Source organism: Anser anser (assembly GCF_964211835.1).
Source record: "Anser anser genome assembly, chromosome: 2".
Classification (NCBI taxonomy): domain Eukaryota; kingdom Metazoa; phylum Chordata; class Aves; order Anseriformes; family Anatidae; genus Anser; species Anser anser.
Window position 1 is genome coordinate 129,215,762 of NC_139721.1, and position 21,896 is coordinate 129,237,657.

The 21,896-nt window shown below is 39.0% G+C and overlaps 1 protein-coding gene across 5 annotated transcripts in view; it reads left to right on the top strand.

Moving 5' to 3' along the window:
* RAPGEF5 (Rap guanine nucleotide exchange factor 5) overlaps positions 1-21,896 on the top strand; it is a 161,342-nt gene that overhangs the window by 134,313 nt on the left and 5,133 nt on the right. For all 5 annotated transcript variants that reach the window (XM_083824523.1, XM_083824524.1, XM_083824526.1 and 2 more), the window contains 8 exons: positions 1,749-1,846; positions 3,604-3,726; positions 4,985-5,163; positions 7,873-7,963; positions 10,340-10,390; positions 11,494-11,581; positions 14,739-14,803; positions 20,303-20,357. In XM_083824523.1, coding sequence (XP_083680649.1) covers positions 1,749-1,846; positions 3,604-3,726; positions 4,985-5,163; positions 7,873-7,963; positions 10,340-10,390; positions 11,494-11,581; positions 14,739-14,803; positions 20,303-20,357 — 750 coding nt within the window. The remainder of the gene's footprint in view (positions 1-1,748; positions 1,847-3,603; positions 3,727-4,984; positions 5,164-7,872; positions 7,964-10,339; positions 10,391-11,493; positions 11,582-14,738; positions 14,804-20,302; positions 20,358-21,896) is intronic.

Genomic DNA, 21,896 nt, shown 5'->3' on the forward strand with positions numbered 1-21,896 from the left:
GGAAGGTCACATTTTCCTCCCCCGTGTCAAACACAATTAAATAACCTTTTTTTTGCAGGGATTTGGTGTGGGTGGCAAGGAGATGGCGCCCTGCCCTGGCAATCAAGAGCCTAGGCGTGGAGCGGCCACACGGGAGCATTACATGTAGGCGTCCTGGCCAGCTGGGTTACATCACTTGCAGATGTACTCGTTTTACCCTTGTGTGTGCCCAAACTTGAGACCACTGCATTTTACAGCACTGCTGCCATTATTCTTCAGGTGTTGTGCTCCTGGTCAGGAGCAGGGCAAGTTTTGCTCTGATAGCAATAAATCTGGTGCTAACTGCCTATTTATGTAAAGAAAACCAACAATTCATAAATAATGAAACGTGCTATTATCTCTAGACCGCATTGTTTCCTAACAAAACCACAGAAAAGAAGACATTGCCATTTGGCTGTTCAATAAGAAGTAATCATTAAAATGCAGGTACAATAGGACTGTCACTTGTACATGACCATTGTAATTTCCAAAATGCTGTTTGGTCACATGGAACAAATTAATTGGAGATAGCACAGTTTCAGTATCCTTGTTCCTATGTGTTCTCACTTGTGTGCTGTGTGCAATAAACAGCAGCCTGACAATGCTTTATTTTTTCCTTTGTTTTTCACTGTTTGTGTGACTCAGAGCTGTCATCCGCCATCCACTTGGAGGGCAGCAGGCTGAGCATTGAAGAACGTGTTTTTATTGTACTCTTTAAATGAACAAGCAACGTCTTTTCATTCAAAATTACCTTGAAAGGACATACTGGTAGTTCAGCATGAATGTTTCTGGCATCAGTGTGAGCATGGGAAGGGGAAAAATGAATTGTTAGTAATGATGTTTTGCACTTGGACTCCTGTTTCTACCCCTCCCTCATGGGCCATGAAAAGTCCAAGGTAGCTGTCAACATGCTTGTAGTGCTTTTGGATCTACATTAATACAGTGACTGTAATCAAATCTTATGTCAGGTCTCCGGAAGATTACTTGGAGCCTGCAGGAAAAGACAGTTTTCCTAGGGCATGAGTGTTTAGCTGTGTTCTGTTTTCTTTTCTTTTTTTTTTTTTTTTTCCCCACACACCTTTCTCTGGTGCATCCAAAATTGCCCAGAGCAGAACACTGCCCAGTGAGTGGAGAAGAAAAGTCCTTTCTCTTTGCGGCCTGTTTGGTGTGTCCTGCTGGTTACTAAATAAATTGCTATAGGTCTTGAGGAATAATTTCTCTACATAAATTGATTAACAAGGACCTTTTTTTCCCAGTTATTTCTCTGCTCTATGGGTTGAACCGCTACTGATGAGATTTCTACCCCTGTTCTTTTCTGCCTGTGACACACAGCAGCTCAGTCTCTTGAGGATGAGACATGTTGCTTTAACTGAAGTCACTGCATTTGTGGTAGAGCCACTGGGTTGAAATGAAATGTTCCCTAATGCACAGGAGGTTAGACTAGAAAATGTAAGGGTTTGTTTATATTCTGTCCTGTGTGAAGTCCACACTGAAAGCAGGTTATGGAAGATTTTGTGTTCTAGTCCACCATCAGAGACATTTTTCTTTTATTATTCTGAATAGTGTGGAGATGATGAAACCATGCTTGGTATATGTGTGTTTAATGCTTAGTTATGTTCTAAAAAAAATATGTGGCTTTACAAATATGTTTGTAATATTTTTTCTCATATTTATATGCAGCTTATACTCCTTTTTCTGAAGCTTGTGTGTTTTGTTTTCTATTTTTAAAGAAAAACATGAACTACAACCAAATGACTTGGCCATCTCAAAATCTTTTGAATCATCCAGTCGTATGTTTGTCTACCGAAAAGATCTGACTGATTCTTTGGTAAGGATGTGTATTTTTACTTCCAATTTTTTATGTGTCTGACTCCAGATCAAGGGCTTCCTATTCATTTAAGAATGTGTTTTCAGTACATGACTTATTTTTCAGTTCCTTAGTGAAGCTTACTAAGCTGTTCTATACCTGGAAAAAAAATCTTGCATTAACAGCAGTTATTTGACTGAACAGTAATGGAATTTGTTCATCAATTTCAAATATACCAAAGCTTCTATAGAGCTTAAATCTTTCGATCTACATCAGCCTAGAAAAGCTGGCTTGTGCTTGTACAGGGCTGACTGAGATGAGGATTACTTCAAAGCTCATGACTCCATTTTTTACCCCTTGTGCTTTTACGATACATAAAATGGCTAGTGTAGAGTTACAGAAGGTGGAAGACAAACTCTACAAACCTACAAACGTGGAATTACCACATGTAGATATATATGTAGTGTGAGTTTTACCAAAATTACTAAGCATCAGTGTGACCACAGTGTTGTGGCATCCACATGGTTATTTTGCATCTGGCGGCATCTCCTTTTCTTCCATTTTCTTCAAAAGGAAGCTTTTGTCTGGCTATCCATGTCTTTGGTGCTAGGGAGGGTAGCGGGTTGAAGAGTAGAAGTTCTTTCATTCCCTCTGTCCTCAGGAAATGGGATTGAAAAATCCCTCTCCCTGTGCTTTCCCAAAACCTCAGTGAGGCAGGAACTCCAAGATTTAATATTTTCTGCTAATTATTCATATACTTTGAGGAAAGTGCGGGGACAGTATTGCATCTGACTTTCATTTGTTGTCAGCACAAGTACCTGTGCATTCATCCTAGCAATGAGAAATGTCTATTTACATTTTGTTGGATCAATGTGCCCTGAAGAGCTGACATGCTGATATCATTGTAATCTGTCATCCCCATTATCTCCAGCATTCTAGCCGCCTCTAAAAATGCTAATATTAAGGAAGGGTTTCTACTACAGACAGGTGACAGCCAATCTAGTTTCATTAGTTGCATAATAAAAATTGCAAAACTTGCTGTAACTGTCAAAAATATAGCACCAAAGTAATGGCTTAACTGATAAGAATAATCTTTCATCTTGGCAGATGGTTCATGTGCCAGGTTTCAGACTGATGAGATAAAAAACCCAAGAGAAATACAAACCTTTGAAAATCAGAGCTAATAATGGAAATGTCAAGTGACCCTTAATACTGGCAGTACCAGTGAACTCCACAGTGATAACCTAAGTAACTTTTATGAATCAGGACCTGCAGTGTTTTACTGTTTGTTGGCAACTTCACTTGGAGTAAATTATGTTGAATTTATGCTGTTTGTAAATGTATGTGGATTGGCGGCAAGTTTTGTATATTTATTCTGAAGCTGGTGTGTTTGCAGAATGATTCCTTTACCTTGTAATATAAAAATTTCCTGGTGTCAAAATTTACTTTCTTGATAATTTCATATGTTATATTTACATTATGTTCATTACCTGTTTGGTCAGTGTTCCACACTCATAGTTTAGAGAGAATAAGAGAATGGGAGGGAGAAATCCTAATCCAATGGGAAATCGTTGATCCTATTGACCAATTCTTGTTTCAGGCTATTTATTAAATAGGCTATAACTCATTGATTTTGATTAGTGTGGAAAAAAAACATCTCAGTGCACTTAGAAGATTACTTACTCAGTCAGCTCTGTTTTGTACCTTGGTCTAACATCTGTTTCATTGTGAAGCTTTTGGCATTTGCTCAGAAGTTTTTGTTCTTGTCAATTATTTAGAACCCATTTGCTGAAAACGAGGAGTTGCAGCAACGGTCTGTGAGAATTTTGGGAATCAACACCTGGGATCTTGCCTTAGAACTAACAAATTTTGACTGGAGCCTCTTCAACGCAATTCATGAGGTGAGGAGCACCATGCCCACTTCCAAGTACATTGTTTTCATGCAGCAGTATATTGCTTTGGTGTCTTGATATTGCACCAGGATTTTGGAGCATTGGTATTCCTTGGTTCTTGGTTCACTGTCATGACAATATGATGTCACAGTTCTCAGCAGTTGTGGTATTGAATCAGGTCCAAGAGATGTGTTGTAATCCTTGATACTGCAAAAGTTTGACAAAGGTTTGTAACTTCCCTGTGGTGGTGCATCTCATGTTCCCTGTATACATAGTGGGTTTTATTGAAACTTGCCTCAAGAGAGTAAAAGATCACGATTATTCTCTAAAAACTATCTGTATGAATGTGTTGTGTATGCAAATTGTCCTTTGCACTCGACAATATTCCAGTAAATACAGGACTCTATGAATAAGTGACCTTGATATCGCTTTAATCACAAAAAATATATATATATAAAAAAAATCACTATTTCAGCAACTTAGATGTTCACATTACTGCTCTGGTTAGGTTTCAATGAGATAAAAAAACACTGGGCAGGCTTTATAAAATGTCATAATATTCCACTTCAGTGCCCATTGGGTTGTTTCAATGACTTTGATAGGTTCTGCTGTGAGCTTCTGAGTAAAACACACAGTTAACAGTACAAAATGTCACTTGAAAATATCATTCAGTGAAAAGAGTGATGACTTTCTAAGAAAGTGACTGGGAAATTCCCTTGCCTCTCATCAGATGCTTTCCTTGATCTTTCATTTCATGTTCTTTTACTCAGGTTAGACACTTTAAAACCAGAGCTAGTCAAGATTTTTTTTATTTTTTTATTTTTTATTTTTTTTTTGCACAGAAAGCAAGACCCATGCTTCTGTTCATGAAAATTTGGCCATTTTTAGCAAGAAATTGGAGTAGAAATTTTTTCAAATTCTGCAGTGCTCTGGGATTTGGTTGCTTCTTCACGCTGGAACAGAAGTGATGAAATTCAGAAAGAGACAGATTAGTTATGTCCTGTATCTTCCTGAAACTAAAAGTGGAACTGCAGGAAATCTTAAAAGAAAAGTACATCTTGCAGGACTTCCAATTCACCTGAATACTGTAATAAGCCTCTAGACTGCTAAGCCAAACCTGAAAACTGAATCATTTGTGATTGGCTCATGGACAATAAAAAATAGCCATTTGTATCCAAATCTTGTCTCAGAAATATTTGTTGTAATTTTAACTTATTTATACTTAAATCATTTTTGTATCCCTAATAATACTGACAATGTCTTCCAGCAAGAGCTCATATACTTCACATTCAGCAGACAGGGCAGTGCTGAAAACACTGAGAATCTCAGTCTTCTGCTTCAAAGATGCAACGAGGTCCAGCTTTGGGTTGCCACTGAGATACTCCTCTGCAGCCAGCTCTGCAAGCGTGTACAGCTGGTCAAAAAGTTCATCAAGATTGCTGCCCAGTAAGTTACTAAAGTTGCAACAAAAATCCTTGAATTCACATGCTTTATATATGTATATATATAGGGTGGCAAAAGAGAATGAGGTGCAAAGCAAAGACAAAAACCTAATTTGCCATCCTGAGTTCTAAGAGTGTAGTAACCATACCTAGATAAAACACTCCATAAACAACAACAGCAAATACTGGCTAAAATTCGATGTGGTGGAGTGTATGATGTTCAAATCTTCCCCAGCTACTTAGCCGTGTATTTGCAGCATCAACTGCAAAATCCCTGATGATGTAGGGATACCTCCTTTCTTAGCAGGGCCAACCTGAGGAAATGTGTTACAAAACTGTTTGAGCAGCCACACTCATTCTCCAAAGACTACAAGAAAACCAGAAAACTGTTTTAAAGGCCTACCCCTAGAGAGGAAACTGGCTGCAGTAAGCTGTTGCCCCATGCAATCCTGTTTGGAATACTCTTAATTTGTTGGAACGGGTGGAGGGGAAGGGAAGAGGAGGGCAGAGGTTCTTCACTAATTAGATATGGCATTCTATTCTTGCACTATTAGTAAGTACTACTGGCATTTATTCTATGCCTTGGAACAAAATACAGATATACTATACACAGAGAGTTCTTCTCTCTGTAATTATTCTTATTTTGGTAACCAAGGGACTGGAGCAATTTAAATATGTGCAACCATTCTTCTTGCCTCTTTCTCCACTTGTTGGTCTTTTGCAATATTTGAATATGCATGTTCATGGAAAATGAATAATTTTTTCCCCTCGTCGACTGGGTTGATTTAATTTGCAAGGCAGTTACATACAAAAGGCTGTTCTCTACTGAAGCAGTGCCTTTGGTGAAATGAATTTTTCTAATCTAATCTAGTGTAACTCATAAATGTGATTTGATTTAGGTTGCAAGTTCTGGGGTATACAGTAATGCTTTCATTTTCTGCCTTATCAATGGCCAAGTTTGGTCCAATTACGTCAAAACCGGTTGGTTCTGTGTGCCTTGCTTGCACCACAATAGCGTTAATTTGCATTCCAAGAAAAGTTTCATATCTGTCCCGCATGAATAGGGATATATTTGTCTCCAGACTAGAATGTTTCTCTATGTGAATTAATTCTGTGTCTGTTAAGTGAATAGTTGAAGTTGTGGAAACTAAATACAGTTGTCAGTAAATGGAAGACAGGCTCTCCCAGTGCACTGGAGAAGCACCCATCAGATCAGTTATGTCAAAATCTGCATATTGCTATGCAAATAGGACAGTATCTAGTTTGCTGAGGTCTTGTTTTAATCCAAAAAGCATGACAAGTTGGGGTGGAGAAATAGTGTGCTATGTGCAGCCACAAGCCAAGCAGCCCTGCTGTTTTGTTTATGACCAAGGCAGAGAGGTAGGGAGCGGAGAGCAGCTCTGACTGCTCCCTGTTTTCTCTTTTATCTTAGTTGAAGTTAAGTGAGAGATGTGCCATCTAGAGATGGTACGCCATGACGAGTGCAAACTTTATACAAACTTGTAACAAGTGCCAGAGAGTTTCCAGTCTAAGGCCTTGGCATGTGCTTTTCAATGGTGATTAATCCAGTGAAGACAGTGGATTCACTCATACCTAAAATCATCTTAAGAGGATTCTCTCTTACACACACACATCTTTTTATTTCAGGATTTAAAATTTCCTAATGGACTAGAAATAAGCAGGGGCCAACTGTATGTAGTGAAACGTCAAAGAATAGAGGTATCAAGCAAATTCCACAGGAACCACTATTGAAACCAGTGCAAACTGCAACTAATTTATAGGGACATGTAAATTGAACATTAATCAGATTTTCAGACAATAAAAATGATGAGGGATTGCAAATGCATTGGAGGATTAAAAAAAAAAAGAAAGAATGATCTAAGGAGTCTAGTGGCATGTGCAAACAACAGTGGGATGAGATTTAATTTAGATAGATGCAAAGTAATTCAGCTAGGGAATGCTAATACTGAGCTGAAGAAATAACGGCGTGATTGTAAAGAACAGTGCTGTGACAAAGGTCTTTGGGTGATAATAGATGACAAATTAAAGACAAGGACAAAGTGTAACGCTGTTCCAAGTAAATATATTTTATATTTGCTTTATAATTGCATAGGAGAAAGATGTAAGAAGTTAGAGGTGAAGCAGTAATTGTGCTTCTCCTTCCTTTCCCACTGTCTCACACATCTCCTTGGTAAGAAGTAGAGCAGGGAGAAAAGTTAAAATGAATTACAAAGAATTCAATGAAAGATAACAGCAATATGGAGAAATAGATTGCACTCCATGACCACAAGGAAAAATTGAAGGAACCAATGATGTACAATTTACAGAAAAGATGAAAGAGGGGATGAAAATATTTATAATACAACACAATAGAGGTCAAGGAATTATTCTGTATGGTAAAGGACAGCAGAGAGTAACTCGAACATTGAAAAGGGAAAATTACTTCTGACAGCAAAGGAAGAAAAATAACCTGCCAACAACAGGGTTGATGAGACAGTGGAACGTGTGCTAAAAAACTTCTTAGAGACCACATCACCTAGACTGCAGGTGGCCATGATAGGACATTTAATGAGTTCATTATGTGGAAGCTGATTGTATGTTAGTGCTGAGAGTTGAAATTGGGCTCAGTAACCTAGGATACCTGTGCATTCCATTTATCTCTTATTCTGAGGACAAAAAATCAGAATACAGCATTCATATTTTTATTCCACAGCTGTAAAGCCCAAAGAAATCTGAATTCATTCTTTGCGATTGTTATGGGTCTCAACACTGCGTCTGTCAGCCGGCTGTCTCAGACCTGGGAGGTAAGACACATCTTTTTATCTTTTAGACCCTGTCAAAAACATTTCTCATCTATGTTGTGTACTGGTGAATTACCTTTTCTTCCTAATTATTGGTTTTTCATGCTGAAATCTAACAGAGGACAAGTGCCACTAAAGAAACTTTACTGTGACCTGAAGCCGTAGGTACACAGCCATTCAAATAAAACGAAATGTGCCTTTCCAGAGCTTTTAAATAAGAGCAAAGCAAGGAGATCTTACCCATTTGTGGAAGAGGGGTGTGTGTGTGGATGGGGGGGAAGTCAGGTGCATTATCTTAGCATTTTAAGTATATGTCAGAACAGAAAGTCTTATAAGATTGGTTCTAAACAAAGCATACATTATTATGGAATAATTTCATTTATTCAAGGTATATATATCTTTGCTGATGAAACTAAAATGGAGGAAGAAGTCATTTAATGTAATAAGCAGAGAAATTTCATCCCTTGCCACCCACCTAGCACCGCCAGTGGGCAGTACTCAAAAAACATGAACCTGTAACACAAAGTAAAAAAGAATAGCTGTGATCTCCTTTGTTGCAGATGCCCTTGAGCACCAGCAGCTGAAACCCAGTGGCTGTTGAAGGGTCACAAAGCTATCTAACACAGTCCAGTGCAGTCTTTCCCTCTTAGCTGAAATCATGCATGTGAAAACATCACCGTGTATGTCAGTGACATTGGCATGTAGAGAAATGAGGGCAATGACTGCTACTTTGGGATGGAGTTTACAGGGACTTGGATAAGCAAGGCTATTTTAAATAACAGATAAAGCAAAAAATTTAGAAAAAAAAAATACACACCTGAGGACAACAATACAGAAATCCCTTGTTTCTCCAGCTCCTAAAATGCCTTGCCCACCAGGGAACATTTGCCCTTGCCTGCTTTTATGGGTTGACTTCATCCCTTTTCTTTGGGCTTTGGTAGGAATGTGGAAGGGACTAAATACAGGTGGCAATGGTGTAAGTGTCTCCAGCCTGCAAGCACACAGAGCTCTCTAGTGTGGTGAAACCCCTCTGAAAATCAGGCGCCACAGATGTTCTTCTCTGCGAAGAACAAAATGTATTGCTTGTCTGAACAGGGAGTGCCTCTGCATATGTATCATTGTAAATATGTCAAGTTCCTGTGTGTAAAATATTTATGAAGTTGTATGTGTTTTTTATAAAAATTTACTGCACTGGAAATTTCAAAAGCAGAAGGTTATTTGCATTAGTAATGTGACTTCTAAAAAGTAGAGCAATGTTTATAAATTAATTATAATTACTTACACATGTAAATGAAGCCACCTAAATTTAAGCAACAATTTACACACTAAACTATATTGGTTCTGTGCTTGAATTCTTAAACAAGTAATATACCCTGAGCATATTCTACTTTTTTTTCCACACTATGCAGTGTTTTAATGAGCCTAAGATTCACTGATTGAAGATATTAAAAATGTGCAATTGCAATTCCACATTCAGTTATCTTAGCATTTTAATCGTACAGCTCATCCACTTAATCTTAATTGTTCTAAATCTCTTTGGTAGTGTCATTGTGCCTGTTGGGGTTTAAGTACACAGGCAAGGCAGGATTTGTAGTAAGGGGATATCTGCTACTGGAGCTAACCAGTGTAGTTTGGAAAAAAAAATACACAAACATTCAGGTTCACACACCTTTCTTCAAGTCTGAAATACCAGCAGCAAAATTCAAATTGAACAACAATTGCTTTGAGTATGAGGTGAATCCATTGATGCATCTTAGATTGTGGATGCTTGTAGAATAGAGCAGGCATTAGCATAGAGGGGATGAAGGAAGAAGTTATGTTGTACCTGAGCTCCCAAGGAGGGCATTTTGTGCAATTCCCTGTGGGATTAGGATGAGACCTCAGAGATGGGGTACTCATTTTTTAAGGGAAGTTCTCGTTCTCTGAGAGCAGCATGGAATACCATGGGTAAGCACCAGGGCGGTGTATTGAACAGCACTGAGTGTTATGCCTATTCATTTCCAGAGCCCATAGTTTAGAGAGAGAGAGCAATTACAAAAAGAATATTTAACCTGGTTGTGATTACAGAATCTGAATCCTCAGTCAGTGCTACTATTTCTGTCTTGATAAATGCAACAGATATGGAGGCTGGGCAAGAAAATAAAAACAGCTACTAACATGCAATTTTTGTAGAAGAATGGTGAAGGTGTGGAGGTGAGGCTGCAGGCACAGGCGTTATGTTCAGGTCTGCAAGTAGGGTGTTTGGAGCTGAGGAGCAGAGGCAACTGCCTGAGGAAGTGCAAAGAATCAGTCTCATGGAAAAAACAAAACAAAACATTTTTCTACCTTTTTAAAATCAAATTTTCTGTTTTTTTTTTTTCTCTGTGTTCCCCACTTCAGAAAATTCCTGGGAAGTTCAAGAAACTTTTCACTGAACTGGAAAGCTTGACAGTAAGTACAGTGATAACAGCCCAACAGAGTTACTTGTCTTTACTTGCCATCCTTCTTTGTAATTTATTTTAAGACCTCCTGTCATTATCTGGAGCTGGAACTTGGTTATATCACATCTGAGATTTTCCATAGGCCACAAAGCTCTCCAGAGCTCAGAGGTGGTCTCCAAAAAAGAAACAGGCCCTGTTCCTGACAGCTGGAGGAAAGGCAGAGAGAGGCAAACATATTGCTAGTTCACCAGTACCAGTTTGGAAACTGTTCTGTTGCTCTGGTGGTTAATCGTCCTCTATCCAAAGAAATATGCTGCAGATCAGGAGACAAGGAGGATAGCTTTAGAAAGTTAAAAAAAATAAAATAAAAAATCAGAGGCTTGGGGTCTTTGTCACCATTATCAAAGCTGAGTAAACAAGCGTTTCCTCTGGCTGCCAGGGAGCTGGATGCCTGGTGAGATCGCTGCCTAGCGCGGAGAGCATGAAATCCAGCCTTTAACAATTGTCATGCTTTTGCACTTTGAGTCCTTTATTAATTAACATGTTTTCAAGATTGTCTGTGAGCTGGTGTACAAAACCGCTTGTTTATAGTGGAAACCTTGATGAGTTTTTGAATTGCACAACACCGCTGAAACATAGTCTCTTATTTTCTTTGACAATGACCAATATGTTCCTTTGATCCGAGCTTAGGGAGTTTTGTTTCTTGGTTATTGGGGGGAGAGGGAGCAAGGAAGGAGGTGTTTTGCTTTTTAAGAAGAAATTAATTAGCAATACATTCCGAAGGTATATTCTATGCTAGAAAATAAGCTGCAGAGATTTTGATAATAGAAATTTGTGGGGAGATCATAGAGCAAAGTGAATCTGTTCTGCAGCTTACTCCATTTTTAGAACTGTTTCATCTGGAGGAACATAATTGCTTTTGTTGTTTTCATTGTTTACATTTCCTGTTCAGTTTAGTAAGTCACCTAGTTTAGAAAACCTTTATCTACCTCGTTTCCCAGAGAAACCTTTTTATATCTAAGTCATGTTCAGATCGTAAGCTGATAATGGATTTAGAATTGCTCTTTTTATAGCCTATTGATTTTTCTCTCTATTACCCAAATGGTTTTGTAGGACCCTTCTCTGAATCACAAAGCTTACAGAGATGCATTCAAGAAAATGAAATCTCCGAAAATTCCCTTCATGCCCTTACTTCTGAAAGGTATTGTTGAAGCTTGTCTGCTCTTTTTTTTTTTGTTTTGTCATGCCAGTGCGTGTACAGAAATTTGTGATGGTTAGTTAATATAATTATAAGGTGATTTTTCCTTCACATGGGGTTATGATGTGTGTGGCAGACACGAGGATACCTACAAGATAGCGCTCAGTCTTGATAATAATAAACACAGCTGCTTTTTAAGATGGGGAAAATGGCAATTTTCACACAGGTTTCCAAATGGCAGTGCTTTCCCCGGCAGGCATGGGCAGAGCAGCCTGCGGTGGCTGTGGTCGCGTCCCCTTGAGGCTAGCAGGCAGACAGCAGTGCCATGGGTCCTGCAGCCTGCATGCACGCAAGAAGCCGGGGTCACGCTGCTGTTGGAAGGGTTTGCCTGGCCTCCTTGAAGCAAAACTGGCTGGTGTTACTGATTTTGTAAAGCTACGGAGAACAGGATCTACCCACTCCCTCTGTCCTGAGTGCAGAAGGTTGTCAAGCCTCCCGTAGGTCTGAGAGATGCAATAAAACTGCTTGCTTAACACAGTGAGATGGGCAGCTAATTCAGTGGCAGGTATTTCAAATACTCCATTATCTCAGTGTCATTAATTATTAATCGTCTTGTCTTGAACATGACAAATTCATTTGATTAGTCCTGTATTCTGAAAGTGTTCTTGTTAGGCTGTTTATGCTAACCTGCTACTGCTGCAGGTTTAAAATGTTTGAAGACAGTTCTCCAAACAAGCTGATGACAGTTTGGGAGCCACAAGGCTCTTTGCACGCATCAAAGGAGTTGCATAAATTCCGATAGATACAATTATCAAGACTTCAAAAGAAGGCAAACATAAACAAGTAACGTGTAGCAATGATGTTTGCTCAGCGCTGCAATACAGGATATAAAAGCGCACAGGTTTTTATAAGTGCATTCATGCAGCGTGCTCTCATGTCTCTAAAGTGTGTTGGATATAACAAGGAGACTGCAAAACGATAAAGTAAGCTTCTTCAATACAGTGATCCATAAGGAGATGTTGTCCAAGTTGGTAATTCTCAATGCATTGTACAGTACATACGACTACATTCTGCATCAAACATGTTTGTATTAAAATTATTTACAGGACCAATAAAATAAGCATCAATAGCACAGAAATCATTAATAAGTCAACAAATTACTGTATTTCAACACAGGAGGAAGGAAAGTAGTTTCAAGAAAAAAATTACGATCAGTAAAAATCTTTTGCTAATTATGAAAAATAAGTTCAGAGTGTCCTTTTAAAGTTAATTAAATTTAAATGCAGAGCTCCCTTATAGCACAGACAGCATTAGAAAATCAGGCAGATTTTTCAAATATGCAATAAAATGCTGTGTTGTACCATTACAACATAGCTCAGATGCAATTTTCTGCTCCACTGAATTTATCTAGACTCTTAGTTGTTGGCCGCAAAACAAATTTCTGTTCCTTCCACCCTGAGAGATATCCATTGCAGTCACAGACTTAAAAAGCTGTCTGGAAATTTCTGCTTCCAGTAGAAGTTCCTCATTAGAAGTGACATTTTTTCACTGCACTGATACAGAGACAAGTAATGCTTGCCTGCCAGCCTGGTCCTGAAGCTGTGTCCTTTCCCTGTCCTTTTTCCCGGGTGCCCCAAAGGTGGAGGAGGTGCAGATGGTCCTGTTCCCTCCTTCCCCTCTGATTTTTTAGGGTCCCACCCAGAAGCAGAGAGGAGCTGGAGGCATGCCCAGCGTATCCCCATGCTTGCCCCACTTGCTCAGGAGTCCCTGAGCAGATCCCGGCTCCCCAACACCCCTCAGGCAGAGCTCTGCCTAATGAGTCCCAGCCTCGGGTTTCCAACCTCATATTGAGCCATTAACATTTCCATTCTAAGCAATTACAAAATCTCCCTCAGGCACAGAGCGAATCTTTGAAACAAAAGGAAATAAATCCAGTTGGCTGTTTCGGGGTAGGATGAGGGAGATGGTAAAGCAACCCCCTGTGTCAGCTGCAGGTTCCTGTCCTAAACCCACCCGAAACTAGCTCTCAGCTTGGGGACCAAGTGGACATGAGAAGGAGTCCTGGAGATGCACACAGGGAAATGCTGAGATGTGCAGTTACACTGGCGTACTGGAGGTTGGCACCTCAGCAGAGAGAGAGCTGTGACTTATGAAGTAATGGTGTCAGAGTCCCATCTCGTTAAATCAGTGCTGGCTGCTCCTGGTCCTCGTGGGTACACGTGCATCCATGCAGTGCGCAGCTAAAGCAGGAGGGAGGTGATAAGGGGGTATGGATGGTGGTGGTGGCCCCGCTAGTACTTTTGTTGCCCAGAAGATGCACCACTGGAGGCAGAGCTTCAGTCCCCACGGGGAGTCTGCCCATGACCTCGGGATTTCATGTCAGAGGCAGGTATTGCTTCGTGTCCTAGCAGGCATAAGAAAAATGGGAAAAAAATGACCTCCAGTTACAGTTTTAATTGTAATCTTAACCTCACAATGTTTGTTTTGCCTGATTTTTTAATTTTTATTTTTTTCTTCCCCCTCCAGTTCATTACAGTGTGTTCAGTTCCCTTCCTGGATACAAATATAGACCTTTTCCTTTTCCTCTCACTGACCTTTTTTTACCTTTGCAAATTCTCTCCAACAATGCTGTGTAAGAGTCTTTTAACTCCCTGGGGTTTGCCTAGCCACAATGCTTACTCCAACCTAGGCTTTCAGCTCCAGTTTAGTTGCTTGTGTTAACCTCACTGTCTGGCCGCTGCTGTAGTCCACATCTCTGTGGGGACTTCAGAGTCATGGTGCCCAGTGAAGAGAGATGAAGGGGTGTCAGAGCTGACCCCATGCCTGGTAGCTGTGCCCCTCTGGAGCTCTGGGCTCAGGGACAGGCCAGCCCCAGCCTGGGCACAGCTTTGGGTAGTGTGGCTGGATAAATCCCGAGGGTGCAGAGAACAGGAAGAAACCTGGGCTCTCACTTGAAAATCCTCTTATTACCATATGTATGTAATGTGTCTCATTATGCCAAGCTTTTGTTCCCTTTTTGTAAGGTGTTGTGGCAATCCTTAGTGGGATATTTTCCTCTTTTTTTTTTTCTTTTTCTGTTCAGTCATTTTATTTCTTCATATTGAACCACAAAGCCATGAAAAATAATTCTTTTGCCTTATTATTATTATTTTTTTTTCAGATGTAACATTCATCCATGAAGGAAATAAAACATTTCTGGATAACCTTGTTAATTTTGAAAAACTGGTAAGTTAATTTTGTCGTTCCTGTTTTTCATAGAAATTCTCATTCTCTTCTTCCCTTTCCCCCATTTATAAGACTAAAAGGTTTTCTTGTGAGTGAAAGAAGAGGAAGTGAACAGAGGTTAGCTCTGCTGCTTCAAACAGCAAACAGGATAAAACAGCCAACAGTTGAACGCCCCTGCCTCCTCCCTCTGCTCCTCTTCTCATTCCTTCCTCCCTGCTTTTGTCCTGTAAAATAGTTAAGCCAGTGGTATCCATCGTCAGTGCCACACAGTCCACTCAGTTCCTTCCCAAAGAGACCTGTTCCTTTACACCACCTGTGGACTGTTTCTCCTCAGTTAAGTTCACCTGCTTGAGCTCTCTCTGAGTTGTTTTCTGTTTTCTCAAGGCACCATAGAAAAGGTAGGTCTAGTTCAACACTAGTGCCTGGTATGCTAATTCCAGGGATCTCAAATTAAAGTAAAATTTTTGGTCTAGGTTAGATGATGAAGATACTAATGCCTAAAATGTGAATTAAACTGACTGTACATGTCACTATATTAATTGTTATATAGAAGGCAACTTAATAGCTTTGTATCTTTGTGTACATCTACTCTAGACATGACACCTATGCTGGCATGATATTCCAGATGGAGTTTTGATTTCTTTCATTTGCTCTAGTTCTTTGTTGATAACACTTCTGTAGCACTGAAAACCATAGCTTACACATCAGAGCAGTGTTGGCATGGAGAAGCTTTGATTTTGTTCGGCTGGCCTATTTGATCAAGAAACCAAAATGTTCTTCCTGGTTGCTCTAGATGTGCCATGGGACTGTGAGTCCAGATGGTTGTTCCTGGGGAATTGTTGCTACGTATTTTCTCCATGTGTTTACACTTGTTCAAGAATGAACATGCAAACAGGGAGTTATTCATGAGCTAGATGTTGAACTTTTTTTTTTTCCACATCCTATCATAATATACATTGTCTTTCAACCTAAAAGCGGATGTAGACTTTGTCTTTTGAACCTGAGATCCTCTGTTCTTGTTTTCTTTTTGATTCTTGTACCTTTTCTTGTTGCAGAGTTTAGGAGACCACTGATTTACATTTAATGAAAGGTTTCCTTGTCCCAAGTCCATTAACTGTTTGACCTTTAGGTGTTTGCATAAAACTCATTAGCATGTTCTTCTTCATTGCCTCTTGGAAGTACATCCAATTAACATGTAAATTAAACTAGCCCTTGATGCACAATAATTGTTACTGAAATCCCCCCACTGGCCCATATATTAATTTAGTTGATATGTAGGATATGATTCTTATTTCAGTCTTAGCCAGACCTTGTTGTTTGTTTGTTTGTTTGTTTAATGTCACGTATACATTTAATGCATGCTGGGCTTGCTTGGTAAGATTTCTTATCCTTCCTGTCTCCACTGTGTCCCCAGAGGTGGTGGGATTTTTGCTAATTGACTTAAGTGAGCCAGGATTTCACCTTTTTGATGCAAAAGGATAAATGGGCATCTTAAATGGGGGAAGAGTCTGTGATGGTGGTGGGGTGAAGGTTGCTAACACTGACACTTCCTCCAAATTGTTAGTCAGATCACGCCCTGGGGAACGTGTTGTCTCATGGTTGTCCCAAGCCCTGTGTACATATGAATGCAGACAATAGTGCAAGCTACAGAAGTGGAAGCTTAGAAGAAATTTAAATAGGGGCGTAGTGGAAACTCAGACGGTATATGTATCACACTGGTTCATTTGGATTCTAAGGTGTTTAGTCTCTGGGCATGAATGTACTAACAAGACGCTTCACACATCACCATGTATACGTCCATGTTTCTTTTTTACTTGTAAAGGCTTTGTCCCAGTGAAGAAAGTCTTTTCTGGTGTTTTATTACTGTGCTGAGCACTTTCTGACTGCTTGAGAAAAATTAGGGTTGACATTGACTCCTGCTTAGTTTGGGTCAAGCTGCAGAACCTCACCTGCAAATTTGCTGTTGCAGAAAAAGAAGAAAAGAATCATTCTACCATAGCAGATTACTGCTTTGGGGAAGGAACTTACTCACTGTCATAAATGCGTAGAGTTTCTGCTTATGAATTTCAAAGCAAAGATGGTTTATTATGTCTTCATTTGAGTCAGTACTTTTGAAATATTTCAGGTCTGCATTAAGCACTTGACCTGAAGGAAGACTTGTTAGTCTGAACCATTGTTTTTTCCAACAATATCAGTAGGTTTAATAAAATATATAATCTCTTACTACAGTCCCTGCTTATTTTATATTCTTAGGCCATCATGGCCACAAAATCCTACCATGACTGAACTTGATTTGACATGACATGATTGCAATGAAGACAAAGTTAATTCAAAATATAAAGAAAAGAATTTGCAAGGAGTAGAAAAAGAAATGATCTTTTGTCTTTGGAATGTTACCCAGTAATAGCAAAAGTTGAAAGGATTGCAGTGGTTTGTTTAACTTGATTTTGGGTAAACTCTACAATAGAGTTAGATCACTACTTAGTACCATACACTCTTCATCTATAAATGAAAATACAGCCTTATATTGTTACATCTGAAGATTTACTGAGCTGTTTCACTGAATTGTGGCTTCAATTTTTTTTTTTTTTCAGTAAGCAGCCATCACCCATATCTTAACAATGACATGTCTTAGATACACTTCAACAAACTCTAATACAGGTCAGTGGCCATTACCATTTTAGATAATGCCATCTTACATAGTATCTTCAGCAGTGAGAACTGTACATGCAGCTGAAGAATTTCAACCTCCCCCACCCCCCAAATATCTCTACAATTCCCAAGACTGAGCTTTTGCTATCATCAGTTAAAGGAGTGCTAATGATTCTAGGTAGCTGGGAGGCTGAAAACCCACAAGAAATGTGTTATTCATCACACTAATGGTACACGAGCATCTGTTTAAACAGTCAGGAAATAGCATTTACTTTGCAGATGAATAAGCTGATTTTCTGTATTACAATTGGATCCCAGAGAGTTGGAAATGGACAGAGGCTCTAATTGGGCTAGTAAAGAAGAGAGATTTGGGATTCTGCTTTAATAGAGTGTTACACAAATAGGTTCTTCACCACCAGAACATCACCTTCAGAAGCTATCTTGGGATGGACCCCACATTGACTGACAAAAGAATCAGCAAAGAATGACAGTGTGTGCGCTAAGGGGGGTTTCTCTTCTAGAAGCTAGTTTCAAAGGGTAGCAGCTAAAAATTATGAAAAACATTCCATGTTTCTATGTTAAAAATATCAGAGCGGCAGCAGTGGTGGAAGTTGTAGCTTTCCCAATACTCGCACTATTGACCATGAAGGACATCTCTTGGGAACTTCATTATAATCGGTGCAAGAACATCAGCACAAGAGATTGCGTGATTGCATGGCAAATGAAGCACAACACGTAGCAAAAATATATTTTAAAAATTGATTCACTGAATATGAAGTTTCCATTAAAGCTGTTTTTCCTGTGATAAGCTTTCCTGCGGAGGAATTCTGTAAGCTACTCTCTGAGCGTTGAGAGATGAGCTGTTCTATGTTATTCTGATCTTAAACATATTTTGCTGAGGACAGGTAATCTGTTCCACCTCTGTTTATTTTTGAGAGAGATGTGAGAACACCATCAACAGTTTTGCAATGAGCAGTTAAGCAATTTGCTTAAATTAGTGATCAGATTTGGTGAGAAGTTGTTGGCCAAATTCTGTATGTTTTCACTTTTCTATCACTAAAGCAATTAAATAAATAAATAAGAGTAATGCCTCAACAAATGTATGGGTGAAATCTAGTGAAAATGAGTATACTTTGCTGACTTGTACTGAACAGTTCCAGTTTTCATAGGCTGAAGACCTGAGCCTGAATGAAAAACCAGACTTAAACCTTTTATTTCCTCTGCGTAATCTAAGTGAACATCCAAAATTTACTGTACCTCAGAAGAACAGTAAAATGGCAATGTTTTAAATAAATGCCATATCAAAGTAAACCATATATCATGAGTTATGATTTGTTGGAACCGTAAAATGGATAGATATTTGTAACTCAGGGGAGGAAAAATACTTGCAGGAGTGTAATAAGAAGCACTGAAGAGAAATCTCCCATGTAGCCTGAATTTCCTACCTGCACTACCATGATATTCTTCCAGTGAATGGCCAAGGAAAGACGTTTTCAGTACTTGTGGCACTACTGTATGGCAGTTGGCAGCAGTCTTTCAGATGAATTATGATTCTGTAACCAATGATACAAAGATGGCTTTAATTATTCTACCATGAGGGAATCTGAATATAAATAGCTGCTGAAACGTTGTACATGGCCCCACGCTAAATGGGAAGAAGTTGACAACTACAAATGCATCTTTCTTAATCTTTCTTACCTCTGATTTGTGGGTTAGAAAGAAGAATTAAAGTTCAAGTTTAAAGATATTTTTTTGTTCCAGGATCAATTGAAGGTGAATTCTGGAGTCAAATCTTGAAGAACCATGCAAAGCCATCATTAATGCTTTGTTCAGACCAAAAGTCAAATTTTTTACAATGGTATTCCAAATTTACATTTCATTTTTCCAGGACTTCATTTTCTCAGAGCATTAAAATCTTTCTTCTTTGATTGGAAAGCCCAGTAAATTAAAAAATACATCATTCTTAGAGGCACATAGGGGAAGACTGGTTCATTATTACTTATGTTCTTCCGCAATGCAACTTGCTGTTCTAATTACCTAGGAATGCTTTTTGTTCCCTATTCTATAGGCAGGTATTTTGTGAGTGTGGAAGGTTCCAAGTCATTTACTGTGCTTATACTTTGTTCTGCCGAATGGGAAAAAATTCTCCTTTTGGGGGGCAAGAGGATAATATATTCTTGTTAGCAACAGCTTTTTTTAAATGGTGTGCCATTCTTTGGAAAACGTCTGTGGAGATGTCAGGGTGCTTGCTCTATCTGGGATGTAGGCTGTTATTTTTGTATGTTGGTTATCATACTGCAGAAAACTGCCTAACTGATACCAGGACCTGCTCATGCTTGGCAGTGTATGGTTATATGCTGAGGTTTTGGCTGGGCCACAGAGAGCTTGCAGCCCAATTAAAAAACACGTGGATACAGGAGAGGTTGCAGAATATTGGAAGCCCTGGACAGTGCACTAAAGACTGGAGTTGAATGCAGAAATACCCAGCTAATCCACACAACTTCCCTCCTGTAGCTTTTCAGTTTAATAGAAGTCACGGGAACAAAAAATAAGTAATTGTACGGCTGTTTTTCATCACTGCTTTCCACGGGCTCTTTGGGAGTTGTTCTCATTTAATCTGTGCAATACCAATAAAGACCTCCTCAACTAACTTTGTTTCATCATATATTACCACTGAGCCAGAGAGCAGGGTAGCCTTTCTGTTGTTCCCCCACTGTCCTCTTTTACTACTTTACTACAGTTGATTTTTGCTTTACATGGTAAGGCGAGGAGATTTTTCAGGATTTTCTAATGACAGAAGCCATCTCAGATTTTTGCACTGATGTTTTATCTGTCTTGTCTTTGCAGCACATGATTGCAGATACTGTTCGATCATTGAGACATTGCAGAAATAACCAGTTTGGTGAGTAGCCAGATTTCCTACTTGGTTTGCCTTTTTACAGACTTGAGGGTGATTGTTTTTTCTGTTTTGTTTGGTTTTGTTTGTTTTCATCCTTTCTTTCCACTTGCTTTGCTTTATTTCAGCAGCAAAACATTATTGCCAGTTGTTTAAGTAACTGGCAAGAGGGGATGTAATTTTTGGAAGGCCAAAGCAGCAGTAACCATAGTTGGATAAAGTTTTACTTTATAAAATGTTTGTAGAGCACTTCTAGATTTTTTTTTATAAAAATGATTTTCCTGCAAAAATTACTACCTTCCCAAAATACTGGGAACAAAAAAACAAGATACAAGTATAGATGTGCAAACTACACTTAATAAAGGAGGCTGCTGTTTCTCCGTTTCCCAGCTATAACTCAGTTACCTCAGTCTGTTCTGGAGAGACTGCCACCACAGAAGCATTAGACACCAGAGGATCAAACCCTAAGGGCCCATGTTAGAAGACCCCAGCTTGCTTTCCTCTGCTGCTAACAGAGGAGGAACCTTGTTTTTCTCCTTCTCAGCAGTTCTCATTCTCTGCAGAGAGGTTAAACACAAGAGGGGGGACAAACACCACACTTCTTTAGGAAGTGGTTAGAGCCACTTTTAAGCCAAACACGCTGAACATGTAATTTACTGGGGCCACTAAAACCTCTTTTCCAAAGAGCTTCAGAACTGTACTGTAGCATGAATGTGGGATTTTCATGGTTAGGGAGAAAGTTTGAATCGTCTTCTTTGCAGCTGTATTTTCAGCAGCTGGCAGCACAGACTCTGACAAAAAAAAAAAAAAGTGGGTAAATACATTTACCTTGGAGAACTATAGGTACTATTAAGATTTTTGAATACTTTTTTTCTATAAAATTACTTGCATATGCACTGACTTTTTTAAAAAAGAAAGGTTGCTTACTATTATGGTTTTTGTGTTATTTTAATACATACAGAAAGAAAGAATGGAAGAGGAAGAATGACACACTTTTTTGTTTTTCTTCTGTTAAACCAGAAACTGAAGGAAATAATGATTAATCCAACCCATATCTCTATAAGTTAGAATGCCTTTTATTTGGCATTATGAAATGGTAGCATTGGTTCCTTATAATGAGGTGATTTTTTTTGCAGCTTCTTTGCAAAGCTTTCATCTCATCTTTGCTTTTTTTAATTTTATTTTTATGAGTGGTTTTGTAAGTGTTGCAACATAAATCTAAGGTTAATACCTGAGATTTATCATATAATCTGGTAGTTTGAAATGCACGATTGTTATTTTATTTTACCACAGACTTGATTTATTGTGAAGCTGGCATTAAAAAGCAGCTTATACAGATATCCCTGTAGGCACACTTTTTTTTTTTTTTGGTTAGATTCGTTTAGGCATGAAATGAATTCACTGAATATTTATTGAGACTTTATGGACAGTTTCCTTTTCTAGTGGGCTTATTTTGCTCTCAGGAATGTGAATCTTTCTACTGCATCAACTCCCAGATTGGCCTGAGAGCAGCAGGCACCTTACTATAGGAAAGAATTCAAACAA